This window comes from Numida meleagris, chromosome 13, assembly GCF_002078875.1.
Source record: "Numida meleagris isolate 19003 breed g44 Domestic line chromosome 13, NumMel1.0, whole genome shotgun sequence".
NCBI lineage: Eukaryota > Metazoa > Chordata > Aves > Galliformes > Numididae > Numida > Numida meleagris.
In genome coordinates this window covers 13,717,111-13,743,385 of record NC_034421.1, presented here as the reverse complement: position 1 = coordinate 13,743,385, position 26,275 = coordinate 13,717,111, and the positions used below count along the sequence as shown (strand labels likewise).

The 26,275-nt window shown below is 47.5% G+C and overlaps 1 protein-coding gene across 4 annotated transcripts; it reads right to left on the bottom strand.

Moving 5' to 3' along the window:
- UBN1 (ubinuclein 1) lies at positions 618-26,275 on the bottom strand. Of its 4 annotated transcripts, XM_021411356.1 has the most exons (18): positions 26,139-26,275; positions 25,316-25,752; positions 23,878-23,961; positions 22,809-22,904; positions 22,368-22,502; positions 21,571-21,674; positions 19,820-20,258; positions 17,118-17,188; positions 15,214-15,343; positions 14,869-14,987; positions 14,258-14,386; positions 13,151-13,294; positions 10,194-10,244; positions 9,001-9,043; positions 7,449-8,672; positions 5,858-6,110; positions 5,452-5,541; positions 618-3,071 (listed from the first exon to the last, which is right to left on the bottom strand). In XM_021411356.1, the coding sequence occupies exons 2-18, from the start codon at positions 25,550-25,552 to the stop codon at positions 3,019-3,021; spliced, it is 3,402 nt and encodes a 1,133-aa protein (XP_021267031.1). In that variant the 5' UTR covers positions 25,553-25,752; positions 26,139-26,275; the 3' UTR covers positions 618-3,018. The 4 variants fall into 4 exon arrangements, with proteins under 4 accessions (XP_021267031.1, XP_021267034.1, XP_021267033.1 ...); XM_021411359.1 differs by lacking the exon at positions 5,452-5,541; XM_021411358.1 differs by lacking the exon at positions 10,194-10,244.

Genomic DNA, 26,275 nt, shown 5'->3' with positions numbered 1-26,275 from the left:
GCTTTACCAGGGCAAGGAGCCTCCCCTCCATCTCCCCCTACCGGATTCTAGGCATGCAGACAATCACAATTTAAACCCCAGGATCTTTTTCACATCACATCACCAACGGATGCAGCAAAAGCTCTGGCAGAGCAGCGCTGCCTTTTAACCATACTCACATCCAGCTCTGTCCCAATCAGCCTGGACTCTTCACGTGATGCCTCTCCTTTCAGTAAGTCAATGCAGAGCTCAATACCTGAGCCCCAGCAAACTCTGCCATCAAAAAGAGCAGCAGTGAGCGTTCACTGACCATCCAATCCTGGCTTTGGAGATGAGTGCAATTATTTTACCTCTGTGAACAAACGGATCGCACAGGGTCATGCCGTTGCTCCAGCAGATGTCTGCTCCTCCCAGCCCAAACCATTCCATGATTCAAAAGCATTGAACAAGAATAAGCAATTCTACACTACAGTGGCTTCAGAGCTGTAATGTACTTGCAAAGTAAGAGATGTTAGTTAAAAGGTGATTAATTAATCGGTCATCGAGAAACAGACGGTCGAGAGATGATCATCCAAGCTAAAACAAATTCTTGAAAACAGAATGGTGAAAACCAGAGGGAAGGAGATGGAAAAAAAGCATTTTGGAAACGTTGAAACAATTTATTCAGTTATTCTGTACAAGATTAACAGTTTTCATACCACCCCCACCATCTTCAGCAAGACAGTCCCATCACACACCAAAAAAAAAAAAAATAATAGTAAACCGCAGCTCTTACATCCAAAAGGAACTGCCCTATAAAGTAAGTGCCATGGGAGCCTCGCTGCCCCACGCTGTCACGGAAGTGCTGCACGTTGCCTCCTCGAGGCAGAGCCCAGAGCCCTGGCTCCCCATCAGCTGTCAGGCCCCTGTGTGGCTCTGCCTTGCTGCAGCTCTGCTCAATACCATTCACTCATTCATTATACCATGTAAAGAAAAAAGAAAAAAAAAAAAATATATCCCACAGAATTTCCACCAAATAAACATTTCCCTGAGGCAAGAGGCTTCGCTAAATTCCTAGAACGAGGGCGTTCTGCTCTGGCCACGCACACAGGTGCCTCCCAGCAGAAGCATTCAAGTGAAAGCAAAGAGAGGGAGTAGAACCAGCACCTTGGGTCACTCACTGCGAGTCCCTGTCCCGCCAGACGTTCGCGTGCTTTCAGCAACCATGGGAAGTTGAAGGTGCAAAGCACCTCTCAGGATTACGCCTCCAACGGGAACCACGCGACATCCACTCGTCTGAGACCACCGGTAACTGCTGGGCTCCGTTTCGGTAACACAAGTTCTTGTCTTTGGCTCTTTTGCTACAACCTAGATATTTTCTGTAAACAGATTCTAATTCTGAGCTGCATTTTTCCTCTTTTTTTTTTTTCTTCTTTAAATACAAATAACGCAATGATCTTGGAAAATTATATACCGGCTCAAATTGAGAACAGTCCGTCCTGGAGCTTACAAAAAAAATAGGGAAAACAAAAGCAGATATTTGCTGGTATACTCAGCGCCAGCATCCTACCTGAAAGCTCTTGGAGGAAGGCTGCAGACTTTCCCTTGAACTCTACCAGTGAAATCTATGCCACCACTGCACAATTCAGATGTGGACTACAGGAGCCTGAGAAAAGAGACTGGGGAGAACAGAAAAATCAAACCCATAAAGCTCAGTTGGAACCACAGCCTGCCTTTAGCTATGCACAGTTCGAAAGGGTGTGCTCAGAGGAGAAGCATCCAGGGCTAAGAGTTAAAAAAATCGTCTTAAAAAATAAAAATGACACACCCCGACTCCAGATGGTCCCCATTCCTGCAGCTGGGACAAGCGCATGATTCTAGTGCAGAAATCATCAAGGAGAGCAATACTCTTCTCTGGAATTCATTTGAATATAAGTGACCTTGGTTAATCTAGATCATTCCCTCTGCCCACTAAAGAGATCGTTACTGACAACCCTAGGAAAGAATGGCTTTAGGGGAGGGTCTGGAACCCGCTTGCACAAATGCTGATAAGAACTGGTGCTCTTGCTGGATTTGGTACTGTCTTCGCAGTCACCAAGACACCATTTAAGTCCAGACAGTGCAGCTTTTTTGATGTGCAACCATAAAAAGCTCTATTAAATAAACAGAATACATCTTAAATACAGAATGATTAAAAAAGGGTTGAGGAGCACATAAAATAGGGCTGAAATGTGTGTCACTAGTCCATTCTTGCTCCACCATAAAAGGCACTGGAATTATGTCTTCCTATACACGTGACATGCTGAGAAGTGTCCCATTCAATCCAATGCATTCAACGGTAATGAGGATAAAACTGAGCAGGAGAAAAGCATCCCTTTGGAGGAAAAAAAAATCCAAAAACCAAAAGATGTAGAATTCTCAACGTCCATGAGTGCATCTAGAAATGTCTCTCTAAAGAGTCTTCTTTCTCCTCCAGAGGGGAACATCAGGTGGTTCATTAGATTCACCACACAGGAAATGTTAAGTCCTCCTATTAAGTGTAGCACAGCTTAATAGTACAATTGAAAAAAAAGAAAAAAATCAGTGAAATGTCTTCAGAAAGCACTGGCAGTGCTAGAATTGTCCAAGTAAATCCAAAGCAAAAGAAAGAAGCACCTTTCATACCCTCCACAGGGAGACCAAGGAGGTAACTGGGCTTGGAGGTACTTGGCAGATGTAGACACAGGTGAGTGGGAATCCACCAGCCCCAGACTTCCTGCGTGGAAGCCAGGCCCACCCGAGTCTCCCTGCGAGTTCCAGCTCATGCCAGTGCCAGGGAATGCGTGAAGGGCAGCAGCAATACAACAGTGCTACAAACGCTTCTCTCTCATTAGGACGTGGCTCAAGGCGGCCCTTGGCGTGGGGCTTTGCTCTGAAAACCTCAGAGCAAACGCACCAACAACCCCTCGCTGAAGTTCAGTCTCTCCAGTTGTCATGAGGAAAAGACACCGTCGGTATCCGTGAACTCACTGCTCCTCTCGCTTTATCCTATGTGTGCTCTAGCTCCCCTCCTGGCAGACGTCACAACTTCCGCTGCTGTGCGTTGGACCCTTTGCCGTGAAGCTGAGAAGCATCTGAAAGGAAACAGAAGCAAATGGGAAAGGGTTTCGGCATCAGCTCCACGGAGCTGTGTGCAGCAGCTGAGCTGGAGTCACAGGAAGCACCGACGCTCTCCTGTGGCCTCTCAACAAAAGCACCACGGCACGGATTCAGGTGGCTGGCTGCCTAGCTAGCTTGGCAATCTCTGTCCTTCCCTAAAAGCCAGGCTGCAGTGTCTCCCCACCTAGGAAACTAGAAGTACGTGGTGCTTGCTGCCTAGCATCTACTGTTGATTTGAATATAACTCAGCAGACCTTTGCTGTTGTAATGAAGTCCTTATGTGCCCATTGATTCCAACAGGAGTCATAGGAATCTAACCACTGGAGTTAGAGAAAGGAGCGGATGTGAAGGAAAAAGAGTAAATGCAGTGAACAGAGAAAGAGTAAGGAAGTTTAACGTATCAGAAGTTCTCCAGGAACAATTAAAACTACCACCAGATCACAGTGAACAAATGGATGTACTGAGACGTGCAGTCAAGCAGCAGTGGCACCGAGCAGGGCAGCAGCAGCTCCTTCTCCAGGACAAGGAGAGTTCATTCCATGCAAGATTGCAGTCCCAGCAGACAGTATTTCTAAAGCAAGCAGTTGGAACCATTGCCACAGCACCAGCACGCAGACACATTCATCAGCAAACGCAGCAGCAGCGACACACAAGCACACACTGGATGCTCCTTGCTCAAATGCTTTTGATGAATGCTGCTGTAAGCACTTTCACGTAAGCCATCAGCATTTCCTTGCATTTGTAGCAACCTCCCAGACACCAGCTCACAGCTTTGGGGCAGAGCAATACAGCTGTGGCTATCTGTTTATACAGCCAACTACGGTTCATTCCACCAAAGAAACTGAAGACATTTTAAGGCCACGGTGGCCAATGAAAAAGCCATTTTGTTCTTCTACACAGCACCACAATTGATCACATTGTCAGAGAAGATCGCACTATGCTCAATCTTCAATGTTTGTGTGAAAACATCAAGCGAGGACGTGTGTCCCTGCAGAAGCTTCCTCCGTGCTCAGTTGGCCCTCACTTATTCTACTCACAGCCCCCAGCCCTACACTCTGCCCAGCCGAAAAGTTATTTTGTCACAAGCTGTGTAAGCAGCAACGAAGAAGCCACTCTAAATTCCTCCAAATAATGAGGATGAGAACTCCTCCTCAGTGACACAGAATACACTTCACAACTCATGTTCAAACGAAATCAATCTCCTCACTCTCCAGCAAGTGGAAGTTCAGGAGCAGGAAGGGAAGGTCTGCCACACAGCGACTGCTGCCAGGGGCTGCTTCTGTTCCTCCACGCTCAAGAGACCTAACAACTCACCCCAGACAAACTCCAGTAAAAGAAGCAAAGGAGAGGAATTCTTTGAGTTTTCACCAGTGCTCAGCAGTGTCCTCTTTCTCCAGCAAACACTGTCCTCAGCAGCCAAGGGCATTTCACGTGGACTGCTCCAGGAGACCACATTACCTCCAGCAGTGTGCCTACACATCTACTAATGGCTTCAGTGCCACGCCGTGAAGCCAGCACAGTCACTCTCAGATCAGGCTCACATTGCCCAATAAGAATCTAAGACAGTCGTGCTGAACCACACTGAAGAGCCAAGGGATTCTTGACCAGTAAAGCAGAAATAGCTGCAGCAATTACCAACGGCAAAAGCAACTCCCCAAAGCAGACAAGCCTAGTCTGGCGGCCTTGCATGGATCCCTCTCTCCTTTCCTTCCTCTGCAGTGCTGCCATGCTTATGAACCCTTGCAATCCACCACGCCACAGCAGGCAGAGCTCCAACTGTCAGCAGAGATGTTCTCTGGACATCTCTTGTTTTATGCATTAGTTCTGCAAGCATCAAACGGGCAGAAGCAGGCTTAACTGCAAAATCATCACATCGTCAGCACCAAGGAAAACAGCCTGCATCCCTCACCGAGAAGGAGATGCAAGACATTCTGGTCTGACACACTTTATATAGGTCACCAGCGACAAAACTCCACGCAGGCAGCATATTCAATTTCAGGCAGTCCTGGCAGACTATGCATAAAGAGGCACAGCTTTCATCCTAGCAGGATAAGCCTTTACCACGACGCAAGCAGCAACGTTAAGTGCCTCCAGGAACCTACAATTGCTATAAGCACCCAGTGCTCCTCATTTCAGAAGCACACAAGCTTGCGCTGGCTAACAAAACAGCAAAGGGGCTGTCAAGCTAGGGCTACGCCTAGCTTTGAACCTTGGGGAGGCCGGAGGTTTCAGCAACGACCGCACACCGGTCAGACAACAAGGACAGGAATTTTGCTTTCACCCCTAAAATCATCCTGCTGAGATACAGGGTGACTCACGACGCAGAAGACAAACAAGACTGTCTGACAAAGTTACCTGGCAGACTTTGCGGTAAATGAGTGGACAGGGCAGAATGTGGGAGTGGCGCAGCATGGTGGGGGCTGGAGTGCAAGCCAGCCAGAAGACCTAGAGAGAAAAACAAAGAAAGGAGAGAGGAAAAAAGAACAAATACACATTGAAGACAGAAATGATAGAGGAGCTGCAGCCGTTAGAGCCTATAGCTTAGTTTCCAGCTGTTGGGACTTCGGGGCTAGCTACAGGGATGTGCCCAAGGTTCTCCAAATGCAACTGCTAGAGATATAAATGCATGAACTACAGCACGAAGCAACAGCAAGAGAGATGGGTTTGTCTGCAACGGGTTAACACAACAAGAACATCAATGCTCTGCTATTTGACAGCACGGGCACAAGTAAGACACATGCATGAGCAGGAGGGCACTCACTGTGGCCAAGGCCATGGTGGAAAGTTCCTGGAGCAGGTCCTGTAACTATTGCATCCTTTGATACTCCTGCTTTCGGGGTGGAGTCTGAAGTGAAGGAGATGACATGAAGAGGGAAGGTATGAATAGGAGAGATAATACCTAAAGGGGTGGAGCTCAGGGCAGCTGGCAACTTTGGATTGTTGGACTTGTAGGATGGAGACAGTACACTTAAGGAGGAAGAACTGGTTAGCAGCACAGCTCCACTAGTTCCTTTCTGAAAAGCAACAGAAAAGGTCAGTCAGGAGTGGGAAAAGCAAGGCATGTCAACATTTATACTTCAGGAACTCCAAACCACAACGTATTCAAGAATTACTCCTTGCAAGAAGCACCCAGCTGTGCCCAAGAACTGTCAACTCTTGAGGCCACCTGGAGGTGCCCAGGACACTAACAACCCAGCTACTGGATGCTGTGGTCTTCTAGCGTGACCATACTGGATCTGAGCCTGTTATTCTCTTACTCTGGAACTATGACTCCAATAGGCAGAGGAAGAACTTAACTACTGCCTGCGAGTTCCAGAAAGGAAGCTTCTTATTATCTTTCAGTACCATATAATTGCTGTCAAATCAGGGCACCAAGGCCTGGTATACCACTTTACCCAAGAATGCTATTGGAGATCTCTCCCACAGAATTCTGCTCCACTGGGAAATGCCCTTCAGCTCTTTTATCTTGGTAACAGACACAGTACACAGAATGAACAGTACGTGGTTTTCAGGCCCACTGAAACAGACCCATTCTTATTGCCCTGCTCTTTCTGTGTGCCACAGAAGAATGCCAATACGAGCAGCTGACAAACAAATACAACCGCATTAGAAATGTCTATGGATGAAAATCATTAAATACAATGGCTGAATAATACAGAATTGCACAGGTGTTCCAGGAGGCCTGCACAGGGCATGATACCTCACTGATCCATCAGACCTTGAGTTTCACAGCTTGCCAACGAGCTCAGTTCCAAATATCGCTTCACTGCCTACGGGAGTGGCTGGGGAGCAACAGAATGTGGACAGAAATCGCTGGGCTGGCATTTTGAGTTCAAAGCCCAGAATCATAGATTGTTTACTCTCCAGAGCAGTAGTGAAACAGTGTCAATAACGCTAAAATTACTTGTCATTTATTGGGTCCGCATCTTGACCTTATTTTCAGACACACTGACAATTATAATCTTAGTTTATGCAATGACCTTAGCTCTCATGGAAATTTGCCCTACCATGCTTCCTCCTGCCCTAAGTGGGTGCATCACTGTCCCCACAGCTCACAAGGTCAGGTCAAGAACACTACACAGCCTACTCAAAAATTGCTGTCTGGAAGGTACCAGAGTATTTTGATTGTTGCTTTAAGCTGAAAATGAAAGCCTGAATTCTGGAGCGCAAACCCATGGCAAAAGCCAGGTCTTCCTAACCTATGCAGCCAAAGTCCAGACAGTCATTCAAGAATTTCAGGAACTTCTTTCTAAGTCATCACTTTATAGCAGGTCTCAACAAGTCAGGAGACTGCTTGACACAATGCTGCCTGCTGTCCCGGCATCAGGCTAGGTCAGCACGCTCCTGCTTACCGGCACAGAGGTAGAAGATGCGGCGCTGCTGGCAACAGCCGGCTTTAGGGAGGAGGTCAGCAATTTGGCCACCCCTTGAGTGCCCCCGCTAGAATCTCCATTTGAACCTCCAGGAGGTGCCACCAAAGTCAGCTTCTGTGAGACCGGAGTCTTCTTCACGGCGGAGCTCGGGGCCGGCCGGCTGGACGCCTGGCTGGAGGAAGGGGTCTGCACGCTGGGCAGCAAGTTCCCGGAGGAGCAGCCCTGGTTTGCAGATGCTCCCGATGAGGAGCTGCTGGAAGAAGCTCCATGCTTGGAGAGGGATCCGGAAACAAAGGGCGATTTGTAGGATTGTCCTGAAGTGCTAGAGCCACTTGAGTGCTTTCCTGTATAGTTCAGAGATGATGAAGATGAGCTTTTGTGAGAACTGCTGGAGTTTTGGGTGCTGCCTGAGGTGGCAGAGGAATGGAAGCTCTGAGCTTTGGTTGATGACTTGACCTGCTGGAGGAGGGAGCGCTGGGGTAACGGGGAGGAGGACTTGGGGTGCTGCAGTTTGACAAATGGAGCCGGAGAGGTGAAAGTTTTCTGCGGCTGGTTGCTCGAGTGGAAAACCTTCACCTGAGTACCCGGCACTGAGGTGGAGGTCTGAGGCCCATGGCTTGGTCGGACCAGGCCGTGGTGCTTCTGTTTAGCCTGGTGTATATCCGGAAGGATTTTGCTGGGGGAGGCTTGGCAGGAGAGCTCTTTATAATTAGAGTTCTCTGTCTTTTTGTCTTGGGAAGATTGGCCCAATGCGAGGGCCTGTTCAGCCAGGAAATTTAGAGGAGACTGGAGGGAACCAGCAGAGCATGTTGTAGGGGCAGGGTGGGCCTTTGGAAATGTTCTCTTCTCTTCTGAGGATGCAAGAGTTGGAATCTTCTCAGGTGGAGCTTTTGGAGCTCCAGGAAGAGGAAAGTCCGGGCTCCCTCCTGCTCTGCTGTTCAGCACAGCCAGTTCCTTAGAGACTGCTTCGAGGGAGGAAGTAGGATTATGAATTAAATCTTCATCCAAAGAGTTGTCCATGAAGGCAGCAGGAGTACCAGTGCTGTTGGCTGCTTGGGCTGTCCCAAGGGACAGGAGTTCTCTGGTCTGGGCGCTGATGTTGAGACCTCCTGCCTGGGACTCTGATGACAGAGCTACGGTGTTGCTTGCATGTACTGATGGAACAGAAACAGCCACCTTTTTATCGGGTTTAGAGGAGGGTTCCTGGAACAAAATTACAACAGAAGGCAGAGTCAAAATAGAGGCAGAATCTACTGCTGAGAAAGGAAGGAAAGGTTCCTGATTTTGGGATGATAGGTGCGATACCTGTCCGATGACAGGTACCCTCCTTCCAGACTGGTACTCCTGGCTGCCAACAACTCTAGCTGCTGTTCTAGTTTTTCCTCAAGTGCAGTGCAGACTGCAGCTGTTTAAGAATACAACTTCCTTACATCTGATGCATAGATACAAGGCTCAAGTACAAGACCTAAGATGGCAGTCTCTAGACTACTGGGATATCTCAAATGCGAGTACCAAAAAACACAGAACTCACCTTCCCCTTCACCTTAGTAGGAGCGATAACCTTCTTCTTCGCCCTGTTTTGAGAGACAAAGAAAACATGGGTTCACTGAATGCCTGAAGGGAAGCATCCAGTCGGGGGCCCTGTTAATGATGATCCACTGAGCCTTTTGCAAAGAACAGAGGCAGCATCTCAGGTTGCTAGGATTCAAAATCGTATGACATTTGTTGCTGCCCTAGGAAGTCCCAGCTCCCACACAGGGGAATGACTTAGGGAGCAGAGCAGAGTTTCTGAAATGGTAGCAGAGCAGTGAAAGCACTCAACAGACACATCCTGCACCAGCTGCAGGGCTAGGAGCTACAGGAGCCCCCCGCTGACCTAATTACAGCAATACCCAGAGAGAAATGGCTACACAGGCTATTCTGGAGAAAAGCTACACGCTTCTTTTAGGTTCCCAGAAGAAGTCAAGGATGCAAAAGCATCTGCCAAATTCATGGAAAATAGATCACTTGGTCTGGTCAGATGCAATCTCTGGTACAAGACATCCCTGAGCTGCTGGAGTGGTATGGCTGAGGGAAAGATGACTCTACAATCTATTTCATACTCTTTCTCCACTTCCCCTCATTCATCCAATGCCAAGAACAGGACCATGTGTCAAACAGACATCAACCTAAATCTATATCGTCACCTGTTATAGGCTGCCAGCAAGATCCATGAGACCCTTAGGCATTAAGGCACCTGCCCAGCTGGATTCCGATGGATCCCTCAGTTTGTCACCCACAGGCCTGCTTCTCCCACTCTCACTGCCTTCAGTTCATCATAGCTCTGCTTTAACCAAGCAACAAGGAAGAGGGAATCCAGAATCCAGTAAGGATTGATCGAACAGGTAGCAATAATCACAGTGCTGGCATCACAGTCCGTTTTACTTAACAGCCTCCCAGGGCCCAGCGCAGAGGCCTGACTCCAGCCTGCTGAACAAGGCCAGGAGGCAACCTGGCATCAAAGGTCTGACATCTCTGAGCCTGCTGTAAGGCCCAGGCACCTCAGGAAGGCCGTTGCTGGGAGATGTCACACACCACTTCTCTCCCTAGACCTTCCCAAACAAAGCAGCGCCAAACTGTCTGACGGGAGCCAAGCAAGCTCAGGTGTTCCTGCACGATCCACCCAGGCCCCAGGGAACGCAGTTCACCAGTTATCACTCTAAAGGAATGCTGCGCGATACTCACAGGACTGATGTGAGGTGTCCGTGTACACGCCTGCTCTCCTTAAACAGTGTCCTAAGAAGGGAAGAGAGCAATGAGAAGTGATATCCAGCAAGACCCAGTAGAGCAGCTGGGATCACTGGAGACAGAGCTGCACAGTACAGCAGGGGACTTAGTGAAATTAAAACCACAGGGAGAAAACAAGTATTTGTCCGTTTTCCAGGAAAATCCTCTTGAACTCTCTCACTCAGTTCCTTCTCTGGGGAGCTATGCTTGTAGGCGCTGGAAGGGCCGTTAAGGCAGCGTGGTTGGGCAGTAACTAAGGAACGAGCTCTGCCAGCCTAAAGAGCTGACAGCCAATTGGAGAGACAGCACAGGCTGAGTGTTGCTGCTGCCAGAGATCATCAAGAGCTGGCAGAACATCCAAGAGCTCTTCACCATATTTAAGGGAGAGAGGTTTCCTTTCCCTGCTGTATATACAGCAATATGGACGAGAAGCCTTCACACACTGCATTGCTGCTGCCTTTGCATCCCAGCAAACACAAGTGTCTTTGCATATCAGCACAATCGTTTCTTCAATTGTCTAGCCACAACCAATAACCAGAACTTCATCCAAAAGCCATTACTGCTAAGGCTAAGTAAACCAGAATCTTATGCAAGCACTATTTCACCTAACACAGCTGCCACTCAGCTGCTTTCTTAGATGTCAAGGTGAGAAGCTCATTAATATACCATCCATACTGGCATACGGAACATGCTTTCCTTCTGCTACTAACATACTGAATTTTTAAGGCAAAGACTTCTGTAATCCGTTTTCTTCTTAAAAGCCCACATATTTTAGCCTTATAGTCTTATGTTAATTGCCTTTTAGAGCTAACGAAGAAAACAGAAACATGGCAGAGCCTCTCTGAACTCAAACACAAAAGTTGATACTCTGTTCACCTTGAGGTTCCTCTGAAAGACGAACTTCTGCGCTCACTTTGACAGTGAATTAAGCTGGTTTGTCCACAAAAGTGTTTACAGCTCTCCTAAGTGTTGCCAAAACCTCCCCTCCACTTCTGCCTGGCTGGCAGGCTAGCCTCTGTCCTTAAAACAAAAAGTCCCAGAAGACAAAAACATTGTCCTTTAGCCAGTGGGAAGCAATCAGGGAAACCGCTTTTCTTCAGTCATTGTGTAGTCAGCTTCATTGGAAGGCTCTCCTACAACGAGTCTCGGAGGAACACCTGCATGCTTAAGAACAGTTTTACCTACAAATTCAGGGAAAAGATTTTCATTTTCTTTTATTCAAAGAGGTTTTAAAGTCGGCAAGCTAAGACCGCTCCCAAACTGGTAATGTCTTTATTAACTAAGGAGGCCTCGGCACCCACTTTTCCTAATGCCATCATTTAGCTCCCACTGAGCAGCACACTACAACCATGCACAGTACTGTACTCCGTGTACAGATGCAACTTGCAGTAAACTGCCATGGTAATTTTCCAGATGGATTTGTAATCTGCTCCTCACACTTACTGCTCTTAAGAGCTGGTACCCATTAAATCAAAAAAAACAAATTCAGCAGAGAAAAGATCACAGTGCTATCCAGCTCTTTAAGTGCAAAGAGACAGAAATTCCAGCAGTAGGACTGTTATTGTTTTAAATCTAGTGAGCAAAACAAGGCAGGCCAGAAACTGATGGCATTCTCAGTAGAATGACTCTGCAACTTGCGTGGCTCTCTGCAATCACCAGCTCAACTGCAAGGATGATAGAGGGCATGAAAGAGCAGGAAACAGCAATGAAGACATAAATGTGATTTTCTTTATCCCATCTCAATTCCTACTTATTCTGCTGCCTCTAGTGTGCCCGTGCAAGTCCCAGAGTTGCTAAAGCCTTCCACTTTGCTTTCTCTTGGGAACAGTCTGGGGACTAGGAAAGATTTCCCCAAATGTCTGAGAAGATCTTTGGTCATACAGATTCAGGAAAGCACAAGCCAGCCAGCCTCAGCTCAGTGCCAGTTCTGATTCATAACTTGTCACACCCAGCAGCATCCATCAGAGGCCAGTGCTGGGGCCAAGACCACTCAATGTTGTCACTAACAACCTGGATGACAGACACAAACTGGACTCTCAGTACGTTTGAGGGTGACATGAAAATAGGGTGGGAAGTGTTGGAGGGCAGGGTTGCCACTCTCAGGGACTTTGACAGGAGAAGAGGGCCAATAAAACCTTGAGAAGTTCAACAAAGACAAACACAAGTTCTGCAGCTGGCATGGAATAACCCCATGCAGACACACAGGCTCAGGGACAACTGGCAATGAAGCAGCCCAGCAGAAAAGAACTTGGGGGTCCTTGAGGACAAGCTGAACCCAGTGCTTAAAGGGCACACTGCTGAAAGATAACTAAATACTGGTAGTAAGAGCATATCCAACAGCATGAGTGCTTATTCTCCTCTGTTTAGTGCTTGTGAAGTCACATCTGCACAGTGTCCAGTTTCAGGGCCCACACAATAGAAGAGAGATGCTGACAAACTGGAGACAGTCCAGAGCCACCGAGGTGGCTGAGGACAGGGACATGTGACAGAGGAGAGGCTGGAGGAACTGGGTTTGCTCAGCCTGGAAATCGTAAAGAGTAAGGAGGGATCTAACTGCAGCCTTCCACCAGCCAAAGAGTTCTGGGGACAGGGAGCCACAAAGAAGATGGAGGTACCTTTTTCAAAGGCACACAGTAAAAAACGAAGAGGGGATAGCCATTTCAGTGCAGCAAGGGCAATTCTGACTGAAAATAAAGAGAAAAGACTTGTGAAAAGTGATTACATATCAGAACAGTGGCCCAGAGATGCTGTCGCAATCTCCATCCGTGGAGACTTTCAAAACTCCAGAGGACACAGCCCTGAGCAATCTGACCTAACTTTGAAACTAGCTGCTCTCTGAACAGGGGTAGGACTAATGACCTCGAGAAGTCCCTTATGGTAAGGAATCCCTGGAGTACAACATTATTCTTGCTCACCTGGCCTGCATCCAGCCTTTTGGCCATAGGGGCTTCACCTCTCCATCTAGGAAGGTCTTCACATAATCCTCCAGAGACTGAGCCTTATTCTTGTCATACTCATAACCATCCAATTTAATCTTCACCAAGTGGCAAAGCAGCTCCCTGAAGAACAGGAAGATTTCAAATACAGTTACTTGGATTCGTTTTCCCCAGACGGAGGTCATTCCCCTTATCCAGGGCTGGATGAATATGCCAAGACACGCCTGGCTGTGCGTGAGTATTCTGGATCAGACTGTAGCCAGCCGAGCGCGGGATTCAAGTCGAGGCATTCCAAACACCTTTCTAACAAAAAAAGTCAACCCTGCGCTGCCTCTGTAAGAAAGAGGCAGGGAAAGGCACATTTCTCTGTATGCATATGCATGCACACAAATGAGCCAAAGGAGAAAGGCCTTATGCTCCGTCCCATTGTAATATCCTGAAACAGCAGAGGTGGTAAACCAGTGCCAGAATTACAGGCGTCACGAACAACTGCAGACCTGAACTCCTTTACAGGAGTTTGTGCTAAGAGCAATGGGAAGGCAGGAAGTGAAGCCCTCTTTGTTCTAAATGTATCGGCCATCTATGGAGCAGCATCCCAATTTGTTAGAATAAGATGAAAAAGACAGCATGACTGATTCTCATTTTACCCTGTGTCATTCTCCCTCTCACCCAGCACTTTGTTCTTTGTCAGACCCTTGGGTGCCAGGGGCAGCAACTCCCAAGAGTTTAAGCCGTTTTCACAACCAGAAGTCTAATCTTGTTAAGAGTCTAGTTGGTGGGATTTCAGCATTCTGTCAAGTTCCCTCTTCTCCTAAAGATCTGTCCCCTCTCTTTTGACCTCCACATGGAGGCTTCTTAGCACCTCTCTCAGAGTTGGCTTGTACCTGAAATTGGGTTAGTTTTGCAATGTATTTAAAGCTGAGATTTAATAACTGCAATTGCGGCTTCTGCAAGCTTCCAATTTGACTATTACTGCGAGTGATCAGTCCTGCTCTGAAACCAAGATGCAAATATTAGGGTGTCTTATTCTATGCAGTTGGAAGTGAAGCAAGTCACAGGTTCACTTAATATCTAAATTATGCGAACCTTATTTCATCATTCCATTGAAATTTCTTTCGTGGTCCCGTGACGCGTTTCCCTCCCTTTTCATCATCCTCATCATCATCAGAGCAAACTCGATCTCGCTGCTCTTTGTCCTTTTCCTCTTCCAGCATTCTAAAATAGAGATGAAGACAGTGCGGAAGTCATCGTCCTGGCTAATTCAAAACCAGGATAAATCTCTGAACAGTGCTGTTCAGAAGTCTCACAAATCAGTGACAATAAACTCCCAAAACAGGGCCTAAACCTCTTGCTTATGGTGGAAGCTGAGCTAAGTGCTCAATGTTAATGAATGTCCCAACACTACGTAATAGAGACCACAGAGATCCAGCCTGTCTGTTTTCAGACTGACACGTTTCTAAAAACATGCCTGGGCAGAAGTGAAACACTTCAGCCAAATTCTGGTCCTATCAATGCTGCTGTAGGTGGCATCAGTACAGATAGTACAAAGAACACACACTGCTTAATTAGGGCAATTAGTGGCTGTCAGCAATTCTTGAACACCGGAAAAAAAATAGGTGATAAACTTCATGAGAGCAGTTTACAGGGAACTTGCCGAGAAGAGCTACAGATGCATAACAAGCAAACTACGAGCTTACTTGACAAATTTGGCCTGAGTATGGGCTTGGCATTCCTCCTGGTACTTTGCCATCTGCTCTGGCATGGCTCTACCAATGGCTTCCTTCAGCTTCTGCAGAGGCTCCTTCAGTCGGCCACCCTAGAGCACACCACAGAACAGACTGAGGTTCCACACCGTGCTCCAGCCAAGACACCCAAATTCGGCAGGATGAGATCTTGCCAGTTCTGAACCCACACCACCAGATGGGGAGACCAAAGCATGCTTTTGCATGGAGGACAACTGCACGTCATGCAGACAACAACCGTGCTCTGGAGATCAGGGTAACATGCATGGGAGACAAGGCTGTGCTGCCCAAATCACTCACCTGCTCATAGAGATAAAGCTTACGGGCACGCTTGACTAGAGTGTCCTTACTGCAAGGTAAGAATGCAGCCAGGTGGGTGTACACCCCCGAGCGGATCTGGCTGTTCAGCTCCCGGGTCTGCAGTTCTATGCTGAAAAACAAGACAAACACAACACTGAGCAGAGACCTGGCACGGGTTCTCTAAGCAACAGAAAGGCAACTTTGATGCAACCTGGGGAGCTGAAGGCAGAGGGAGAAACTACAAGGTCTATTTATAGAATCATCACAGAATCACAGAAAGGCTTGGGTTGGAAGAGATGTTATAGACTCCCCCCCCCAGCTCAGACAGCCCAGGGCCCCTTCCATGGCCCTGGACACCTCCAGAGAAGGGGCACCCACAGCTCTGGGCAGATTGACTTTTTATAAGCTCCCTTTAAGTACTGGAAGGTTGCAATGAGGTCTCTCCGGAGCCTTTTCCAGACTGAATGAGCCCAGCTCCACTCAACCTCTCCTTCACAGCAGGGGTGCACCAGCCCTCTGAGCATCTTTGTGGCCATCCTCTGGACCCACTCCAACAGTTCTACATCCTTCTAGTGCTGGGGGCTCCAAGGCTGGACACAATACTCCGGAAGGGAGCACAACACTCTCCTTAGCCTTTCTCTTCTGACTAATGTACTTGTATAATCCTTTCTAGTTATTTTTCACATTCCTTTCCAAGTTTAGTTCCATCTGTTCCTTGGCTTTCCTGATCCCATCTGTGCACATCTGGATGACATCCCTGTACTTTTTCCAAATTACATGGCAGTTCATTAGATGTTAGAGTCGAGCCCTTTCTCTCAACCTATGTCTTTCACTCTAGTTTCAGAGAATCTTCAAAAGCAATGAAGTATGTCAGCCACTTCATTTGTTCTGCATTTCTCCCTGGCAATCAAGGCATGGGAGCATCAGGCAATGAAATGAGAGGCACACACTGCTTATGTTAGATAATACTATGGTCTAACTCAGGATAATATAGAATCTTTATCCCTTGGGCTTAAACTTGCTCCCCAGTGACCAGGCTAGTGAGGTCAGTGCAGGTCAAGCTGATCTATGCAGGTATGTATAACTTCAGGGATTAGCTTTTAAATACACTTCTGAGTGTCATAGCTGACTCTAATGCCAAGCCATACTAATTAATTTTCACCTGTTTCAGAGGTGATTTAAATGATTAGTTTTAAAACATACTAGAAGTGCTTGTGCAGTCAGCGCTGGGATGCTAAAAGGTAGCAATCACCACTTGAAAGGGGAGGCAAACAGACTCCCAAACCTTTCAGCAGCTCCCTTCAAGTGCCTTGATAAACAGAGGCATTAGTTTCCTTAAGGCATTAAGTATGACACTGAGATGTTCACAAAGCTGTATGCACTCAGACACTGTGTGCCTTCTCCAGACACTGGAAGAAGAATGAAGCCATTGTCAGCAGCTCTGTGAAACTGCATTGGCATTCTACAATTGGTGGACTCGAAGATACAGAGCAGTAATGAAGATCCTCCTGTCTGTACAGAATGCCAGTTGAACGCAGCACCATTATTCCAGTTAATAAATATTCCATGTAGCACATAAATAGCAAAGAACATGCCTGACATCTCCAACAGGAGGAGATTTACTGTTCTTGTGTCAAGCTGAAAAAATTAAGTACATGAATATGAAGCATTAGCTCGAAAACAGAAAGCTGAGATACAGCTCCTCCAGGTTTCTCCTACCTCAAGTACACATATTACAACAGGAAGTCATTTCTAGGAGACATTGATGACATCCTAGGTGTGTTCTGTGTGGAAGGCCCACACCTCCTGCTAAACCTGCTCTTGAATCTACCAAAAAGCAATGCTCTCCCCAACATTCTCCTTTCCCTACATTAGCCCCCATCCTCTCTCCACGCAGCACTTACTCCAGTATGATATTGTTGATATCCTGAGTGAAGAATTTCTGTTTGCCTTCTCCCTCTGCAGCTTTAGCAGCCTGGAAAATAGAAGTCAACATCATTTCACATGCCAATATAGATGGGCACAGGTAACAAGAAATACCGTAAAACAAAGCAGAGTTATTTCACTGAATTCTACATCAACTACCTGCTTGTAGGTGGACTAAAAGCTGCCAAAAGTGAGAGACTCCTCTTAGGCATCCTCTCTTCGAGTCCAGCTCTACCACCTGGGCTGGTATGGCCATGTCCACACACACTCCCACGCTAGGTGTGCTGCTGTTGTAACAGGTGTACAGTGGAAATGTAACATCACAGTCAAGATTCCTCCACTTAATGGGGGAAAGGAGTTGGCTTAGAGGCTTCCTTGGCTTTATTCTCATAGGAAGAAGGGGCACATTAGGACATGGCCCTAACTTCCCAGTATAAGTGTTAGATTGAGTAATAGGAGCATAGAGCTTGCCCCGGAACAGGAAAGATCAGCCAAGTCATGTTTAATGACAGGCAGGGATACTTATCAGCATGTTTTCTAGGCCAATCTGGACACTGAGTCAAGAAACAAACAGAAAGAATAGTAGCCACGGGGGATCTGTTATTTCCTGTCGACACCATGGAAACTAAAATATCCTGTTCAGGAAGCTTCCTGAGCTATGACAGCATCTTGCAAAGCATTGCCCAAAAAAATCACACCCAGGAAAATATGTCCAGCAGAACAATAATTCCAAGAGATGAGTGAGCTAGCAGAAAATTGCCACAGAGCGTTCACAATCTGTTGAGTGCAGCAGAACTGGTGTAAACAGAAGTGGGATTCACCACGATGCACCATGTCAGGTGAGCGATTCCTTGCAAGGGAAAGGGGACCAAAGGAGAAGGAAAGGATTTTGAAATCTCCTGATTTAACGCTTTGAGGTTCAGGCTGGTAAGCTATAAGATTAAGCCCAGAAGGCGTGTACATTTCTGAAGCAATCTCCATCAGTAGCAGGTCACAGAAAGCTGGTGATGTCAAAGGAGAAGGCTCAGTGCTGAAGGGAACCTTGCGAATCAACATGAGAATTCTTTTAGGAAGGGAAGGAAAGGGTTAAAATCAAATCAGTTCAAGCAGAAAATGAAATGCCTGAAGAGTCCCTTTAACCCATGAGATGCTCCCACCTGCTGGGACAGAAGCAATCTGGTTCTCAGGCAGAGAGATGGCAGCTCTCCATTCCCACCCACAGCAGAGCTCATGCCTCAAAGTCCTAACTGACCCACAGGCTTCAATTCATTAAATCTTGCATTTCGTGCTTGACTTCTTATCTTAACGTACAGAGTCCATCAACGTGAGACACTGCAGCAGGAAAACCTGGGGGTAGCCTGCTATCACACAGTCATGCAGCAGCATAATGATTAACTTAGTACTACAGGAGATTCTGCAATAACGTTCTTTAGGCCAAATACAATTCCGAAGCAGGTGCTTCAGTGTTTTCTGTTAACAGCATGAATAGCAAAGAGCAACAGCCATGAAGAAGCCCTCTCTGTTCCTCAGCTGCTACTTTCTTCAGTTCCTACTTCTGTTTGCTCACCACCACGTGCACACTTCACTGAGTTCTGCTGAGGAATATTATCTTTAACGGAACCTAATCTTCAGTAACAGGAGTTATTAAGCAAGAGATGCCTAAGTAACAGGCACTCTAAATCTCCAGAAGGCAGAATCGCAGCACTGCAGTGGTCTGAGTACTTTTCACGACTTAAAATCAATATTTAAAGACAAGCCCAGTAGCAGGAACCAAACATCTTGGCATCTGTTGACAGGCTGATGGTGACAGCCCTCACATCAGAGAAGCCTACAGGCTGGAAGCATCCTTCTCTGACACGCCAGCAGAGGGATCCCCAGCCAGCACCTAATGCCTCCCCTGCTCCAGAAGAGCAGATCCCAAGGCGAGTCACAGTGTTTTGGAGGAGATGGGCAAGTCCCACAGAAGCCCAGCTGCAAGAGGAGCTACAGGTAAAAAGATCTGAGATCACCCTTCTCAAAATTAATATATTCCACTTCCTAAGCAGCATCCCAACACTGAGATAAAGATGGGGAACAAAAATCAAGTTGCCAGCAATGTGACTCCAGCCTGCAAGCTGCCAAATTGTGCATTGGCCTCAATGAAGGCATCCATTTGCATAGGACAGAGGAAACAGCTTTAACAAATCTTCACGCCCCATCTACAGGGCTCTTTTCATGCTGCAGAACAGTAATGGTGATGCTTCCCAGCTGCACCCATCTATTTTACATACACAATTCCATGTACCTCTTCATAAACGCTGTCCTGATCATCATAGCAGATTAAAACTATTATGGTGGAATTTATCCTTCAGCCCCATTAGTTCCCATTTTAAGACCATTTACATTAAATTGGCTTTGGAAATTATCTTTTGCATCAAGTGCATACTTCACCAAGAGAGGCAAAAAACCCCTTCTGACAGCTGAAATCCTGCAATTCAGCGGATGACAAAGGCTGAGGACCAGCACTCTGCCACTGTCCGACACACAGGTGTTCAAGGAAGTGCCTTGCCACAGAAGCAAACCGAGTGCCAGAAAGCCGTGCTCCTGCTTGGCACTGTGAAATTTCCCCACCTGGGTGAAGAACCCAGCAGAGCTGCCCACAGCAAGCAGCCAGCCCTGCTGCCTGCAGCGACCCACCGACCTGAGCCAGCTCTTTGATGCGCTTCTCCAAAGGGCCCGGCAGTCCCTCCGGAAGGGATGGCAGCTGCTTGAAGTCCTGTTCTAAGCCTGCCCCAGTAGGATCGCTCCCATCCTCCACATCGTGAAGGGGACTCCCTTCTGGGGATTCACTGAAGAGTCTCTCCAGGTCTAGGTCAGTTAACGTGTCCATAGCCGTGGCTGCCTGAAGTAGGTCGCTGTCGCTGGCATGACCAAAGAGGGATAACAACGGGTCAGGCATCGTCTCTGCCTCCCTTGGGGCTGGAGGCTCTGCTGGTGAAGGAGCCACCACTTTCTGCTCTTCATCTTTTTTCTTCTGAGCTTCCTTCTCTTTCTGAAACTTCCTCAGCATCTCCTTGACACTGAGAGCTCCAGAGTATTTCTTCTTCTTCTTCTCTTTACTCGCGTTTAATGCTGTAAAGCTGCAAACAAAGAAGGGAAGAGAGGGAATTGAGAGAGAAATAAAATAAGATCAAAGGAAAGAGACAAGGATACCTTCACCTAAGTTCACTTCACCCACATGCACCAATGCTTTGTTAAATCTTAGCCCGTCACACAATTACACCAGAAAAACTAAGCTATTTCCTGCTATGCCCAGACCTTAAGGTAAGGTAAGACAGAAGGGCTGAAAACTCACATGCACTATGTGACACAGAGTACGTTCATTCATTTCATACTGTCACTCTTTTTCACTAATTTAGCTATCAGCTGTTCACTTATCCAATTTCATCACACTTAAATTTCAGTTCCTTTCCTGGGCTAGGCTTTCTCATGCACTTGTCCCCCAGCTTCTTTGTCAGATTGACTAACTATTGTCCATGGAACAATAATTAGAGAACAGAAAGATGACGTCCATTACGCCAGCCAGGATGAATAGGAAATGCACAAGCAACTAGTGCAGAGGAACCAAAGCAGGAGAGTGTGACACGAGCAACTTGAAGCTTTTTGTCTCTGTTAGAACCAGGGCAAATTCCCCTGTCTCGTTCACTGCTACAGATTCATACACTGACTGCACCATGTCAGAAAGCAAAGCCACGCAGGAAAAGGGAAACCCAAAAGAACAGTCACAGGAAGAAGGGAAAAACTAGGAGGAAAATGTAGCAAATGAGTCAAAGACAGCAGATACCAAAACTGAAACAAAAGGATCAGGTCAACCAGAGCAAGTATAGTCAAGTTTAACAGCACTCCTTCAGACTAGAATAACCACACAGGTTTACAGCCCCAAAGGAGAGAAACTACAGAAAAGCTAATGACCCATCCAAGAAATACTTCGGGCAGGAATACAAACTGTTGGCCAGCAATAACGGCAACACAATTTTCCTCTTCACTCTCAACACCCATGGTCTTCTAACCTCTTCCTCTTTGCTGGCCTGACACTCACACCACTCTGAGTTCAGGTCCTTCCTTCCTGCCTTTCCTTTCCCTGCTTTGTCCCAATATTCACTCTCAGCAATACTATCCATATCTGTTCTGACCATTAGTGCCTAGACTGAGCTCCAACACTAAGAGCATTTCCAGGTAGCTGTGCCCTTCTTTGCCCTGGTACTCTTGCTGTGGAGCCATGCTCCTTCCCAACCAGCAGCTTCCCTTCCCCCACTCTTGAAGCACTGGCAGTTTACCCATTGGCATCTACACAGCGTGCATCCAAGCCACCCCCCAACATAGCATGTATTAATGCAGCATAACAAATGGCACAAAGGCATCAGGCAGCAAGCATTCCTTATTCCTCCTTACCCAGCTTTTGGGAACTTGGACTTTTTGGATTTTTTCTCCTTGTCATAAGAATCATCTTTCTTCCTCTTCTTCATTTTTTCACCTCCATCTTTCAGCTTCCGCTTCTGAAAAGGATTAAAACCAAATGAGAATCAAAAGCGTGACCTGTGCATGGAATTGGAGCTGCAGCCACAGAGCCACTTTGGACACTTTGCCAGTAGTGGGAGAACAGCTCCTTCCCCACCAGACATTTTAACACAAACAACACAGAGGTATCACCACAGTTCTGGCATGTTCCATCTCCAACATTTTACAGTGCACCCAGTTCTTATGCTAGAAAAGATCCTGTCAACAAAGGTGAAGGAATGCCAAGTGCTCCTACTATCTCTTCTTTTAGCCACTTCACTTTAGTATTGTGCAAATGCGGCCACCTCCAGAAGATGTTGCCACAGAACAAAGTCACTGGTTTCCCAGTGGGGCCCCTAACATCTCAGATAAGAAAGAGAAGAACCCTCTAATGTGACTTGTAACCCCAACAGCGATAGGCAATCCTTTAGAGTGACAATGGGTCACCAACATTTCCACCAGGCAACTCCACCAGTAGTCTCACAAATGCCAAACAATCCTCATTTTACCATCAACTATGGGGACAGAATGGGATTATGAAGTGCTTAGCTATGGGACAGAACACCTCCCTCCCTGTTCTGTCCACATCAATGCACAAGTCTCTCTCTATTTCCAATTTCAACACTCTTTTCATGCGGCAAACCCACCGAGCTCTAACAGAGGGAATACTCCTAGAAAGCTGGCTTGCTGACCTTGGGAGATTTCTTCTTTTTCTCTTTAACGTATTCATCTTCAGAATCAGATGCCTGCCGAAACTGCAGCATTCCTGAGTTGATGTAAAACCCTCCATATTTTGTAGTAAGAGAAGCCGGAACGAGTTCATCGTACTAGAAATAAAAGAGAACAATCTATTAGCATTGTAAATTTATACTCATAGAATCATCGCTTTGTTTTATTCTGTACTTGAGCTGCTCGGAGAATGGAGTGGGACTTGTGCTCCCCCAGGGAACAGGCAGGGCCGGTGGACACTCGTGCTAACTAGCGCTCTCCTGTCAGGCAGTTGCTGCAGGAGCTCTCATTACCCAGCCCTGGCACGCTCCCTGCTGGCACTGCATTCATGTTCTCCCCAGGTGCCAGCTCAGCCCCCCCAGGCAGCTGAATTTAACCACCCTCACACCTGCCCAAGTACTCACTGCTTCAGAATTATCAATGAAGGAGTCAGATTCGTCGTATCCATACCCCATATCAATCAAGTCCTGAAAACGGTCCTTTCTACGTCTCTTGCCACCCTAAACAATAAAAGATTGATGGTATGCTCATCTTTCTTTTTCTAATGACCACAGGGATAGCCCTCACATAGGACTCTAACATTCTCTCCAGTATAGAAAAGAGCTTTCTGCCTCCTAGGAGCAGGAGGACTGAACCATCACTGACCCACAACATGTGCTAATCTAAGAGTACAATAAATCCATTTTTACACTTTGTCATACAGAATCAAGAACAGTGCATTCAAATGAAATACAATGCTGTCCCAACAGACAGGTCAGCTTTGTGCCAGGAGGCCTGATTTTGAACTGGGCCTGCATCCCTTAACCATTTCTGCCAGTGCAGAGTGGTTGTTCTTCCATAACTGTTCCAGAGCCAGCACAAACTCCTTGCTACAGGCACCAAACATGCACACAATGCATTAAGATGATCAGCAAGTCCAATTCACATCACGAGACAATACACCAACTCACATATCCAAAAGTACTGGCTGTAAAACATAACACTGCTTTATTGCCACCTACAGAAGCGAAGCAAGAGGAAGAACAACAAGGAAATGGGCAAGGCAGATCAGCTTCCCTTCCACTGAACTTATCAGTGCTGTCCTAACGGCAGCAAACTGGGAGCACCGTTCTTACAGATGTGGGAGGTTATATCATGTCACGACTACACGGCCTAGAAAATATTTTTTTGATTAATAATAGGATACATTTCATAAATTAATGATGGAATTTTGCCACTACAAGTGAAAATATTATTCACTATAGTCAGGCTGTCATTGGTTTTACGAATGTATCGGAACTGTTTTAGTAAATCACAGCCTTGAAACAGAAAAAGAACACAGACAACAGCATCCTTGGACCAAGGTAATGGACTGTACGAAGATAGGGGCGTATGAGCTAAGGACTGATAATTTCTGTTAAAATTATTTTGGTTGAGAGCTGAACAGCATTACCCATTCTAAGGAACAACATGATAAAAAGAAGAAAAACATACATATTTTTCTTCAAACTTCCTAGCAAGAGCCTCTGCTTTATGTCTCTCCTTTTCATCATCGAAGGGATCGGCAGATTCTTTTCTCTGCAGAAGAGAGAGACAAAAACCATTAGAACCAATCCTGTCACCCTGCCACCAAAGCCCATTACCTGTGCATTAGAATCTATCATGATTGGAACATCCAGGCAGAAGCTCAGACAAATCAACCTTGAATGCAGTGTTCTCAGAGAGCAATTATTCTCAGAATAAGTCACCTAGAAACAAGCACGCAGAAGGGCTGGAAACATAACCAGAACTCTGCTAGATAAGGAAAGAAAAATTAAGTTCCTTTAAGATGATGATAAACCAAAGAAGTGTAATGAATGGTTTCTTCTCTCAACTTGTACTCACAGAATTGTACTGAGAGGGCGGTGTGACAGTACCCTACCACCAATCTCCAGGTTCTGTGTAAATCCCTGCTCTTTTCTATTACTGCTGCTCAACAACCAGATCCGGGGGCATCTCCCTCCTCTCCTCCAGCCACCCTTGAGTTTGCATGAACAAGCTTTGGCAGGCAGGCATAAGAGGAACTTGTCCTTACACCGATCTTTACTGGAGGACAAGCACTTATTGCCTTGCTGCAGTCTCTGGGTTTCTGGTGGACTCTCAGGTAGTTCTGCATCTGTCTCTGCTTCTCTTGATTCTCAGGAAGACAGCATGAACCCTCAACTGAATGCCAAATAGAACTGAAAAGCAACACCAAAAGCAAACAGAATACAATCAGCTTTCTCAGGCATCACCAGCACTGATGTCAGATGCAGTGGGAATGGTGCTGAGGGGACCTGAACTCCTTCACATCACAGTGTGAAAAAGTGTTCCTTTCACAACTACTTTTTGACAGAAAGATGTCCATAACACAAAACTGAGAAGGCACAAAAGTCAGCATTCCACTGTATCCCAAGAAATGGCCTACAAGAGGAAAACAGAGTTGTCAGGCAGCACCTGAAAGCATCATGGCCATCAAACAGGAATCCGTGCTGAGGGCTACAGCAGAAAGAGTCATGTACAATGACGCAAAGACCACAAAAAAGATACAGCACTCTGTTACAGAGTATCTCTCGTTTTTATACTTTCTGTAAGATACTTAGTTACTAGTAAACTAGGCACTAAATACTTCACATCAAGCAGCTCAGCAAAACGTGCCAAACTCTGCTGCCAACGCATCACCTTTTTGATGCGCAATAGCAGCAGAGATGATGGAGCAACAGAGAGTGGCCCTAGAGCAGGAACCACACCTGGCTCCCAGCTCTGAGCCTGCGTGGTGTCTGACCTCTGACCCATCACTTCCCCTCTCAGCACCTTGCAAGTAACACGCTCCCACCTCTCAGTTCAGCATTAAGAGAGCAACGCAGCAAAACTTTTGGAAACCTTCAGCGAGAGCGGCCACGAGGATGCTTACTTTGTCTCCTGAAAAACCTTTTCTTTTCGCTTGACTGTTCTTCACAAGATCCGGGTAGTAGAACTCCGGACAGCGCTTGTGATCCGGCTCGAAGAGAGTGAGCGAGAGCCGCACGGTCTCCCCAGGCTGCTCCGCGTCCGGGGGCTGCTCGGCATCGTCCTTGCGAGGCTTCTTCAGGAAGCTGCTGCTCAGCGGGCCGTGCAGGGTGGTGAACAGAACCCGGTGGGGCTCTGTCATGGCGACGGCCACAGCTCACCAGCGCTCATGGCACAGATCCCACGGCATCGGCGCGGCTCTGCCCCAGCTGCACACGCACATGAGGGTCCCAGCGGCCAGCTGAGGGCACGGGAGGACGCTGGAAGCTGAACGGGTCTCCCGATTCTGAAGTTTTCACAGCAAACGACACGAGCTTGTGCTATCAGCACGCACTGCAAACGCTTGAGAAAGAATAACGGGAAAACAAAACGGGAAGTGAACCCTCAGAGCACAGCTCCTCCTGAACGCGGCAGCCCCCTCCGTGACACCCCACGGCCATGACGCCCCCGGCCCGTCAGCGGCCAAAGGGACAGCAGCAGACGAGCACCGCGGCCCCTCAGCCCGCGGCCAGGCGGCCCCACGCCCCCCGCGCGCTCCCGGACGGCCGTTACACGGGTGCGACCCGCGGCTAACGGACAGCCCCCGCTCCCCACTGGAGACAGCGGTGGGGAGGGGGAACCCGGCACCGAGCGGGCCCCGGCGCTGAGGGGAAGCCGAGGGGAGGCCCCGGGGTCGGCTCGCGGTGCCGAGGAGGCCGGGGCCGGGGTCGCCGCCCGCCAGCACTCACCGCAGCCGCAGGCCCGCAACGCCGCCGGGCTCCCGGCCGAACCCGAGCCCTGCTCTGACGTCACACAGCAGGGGCGCTGCCCTCACGCTGTAGCCGAGTGGCGTCACAAAGCCGCGCGCCGTCGCGGCCAATCAGCG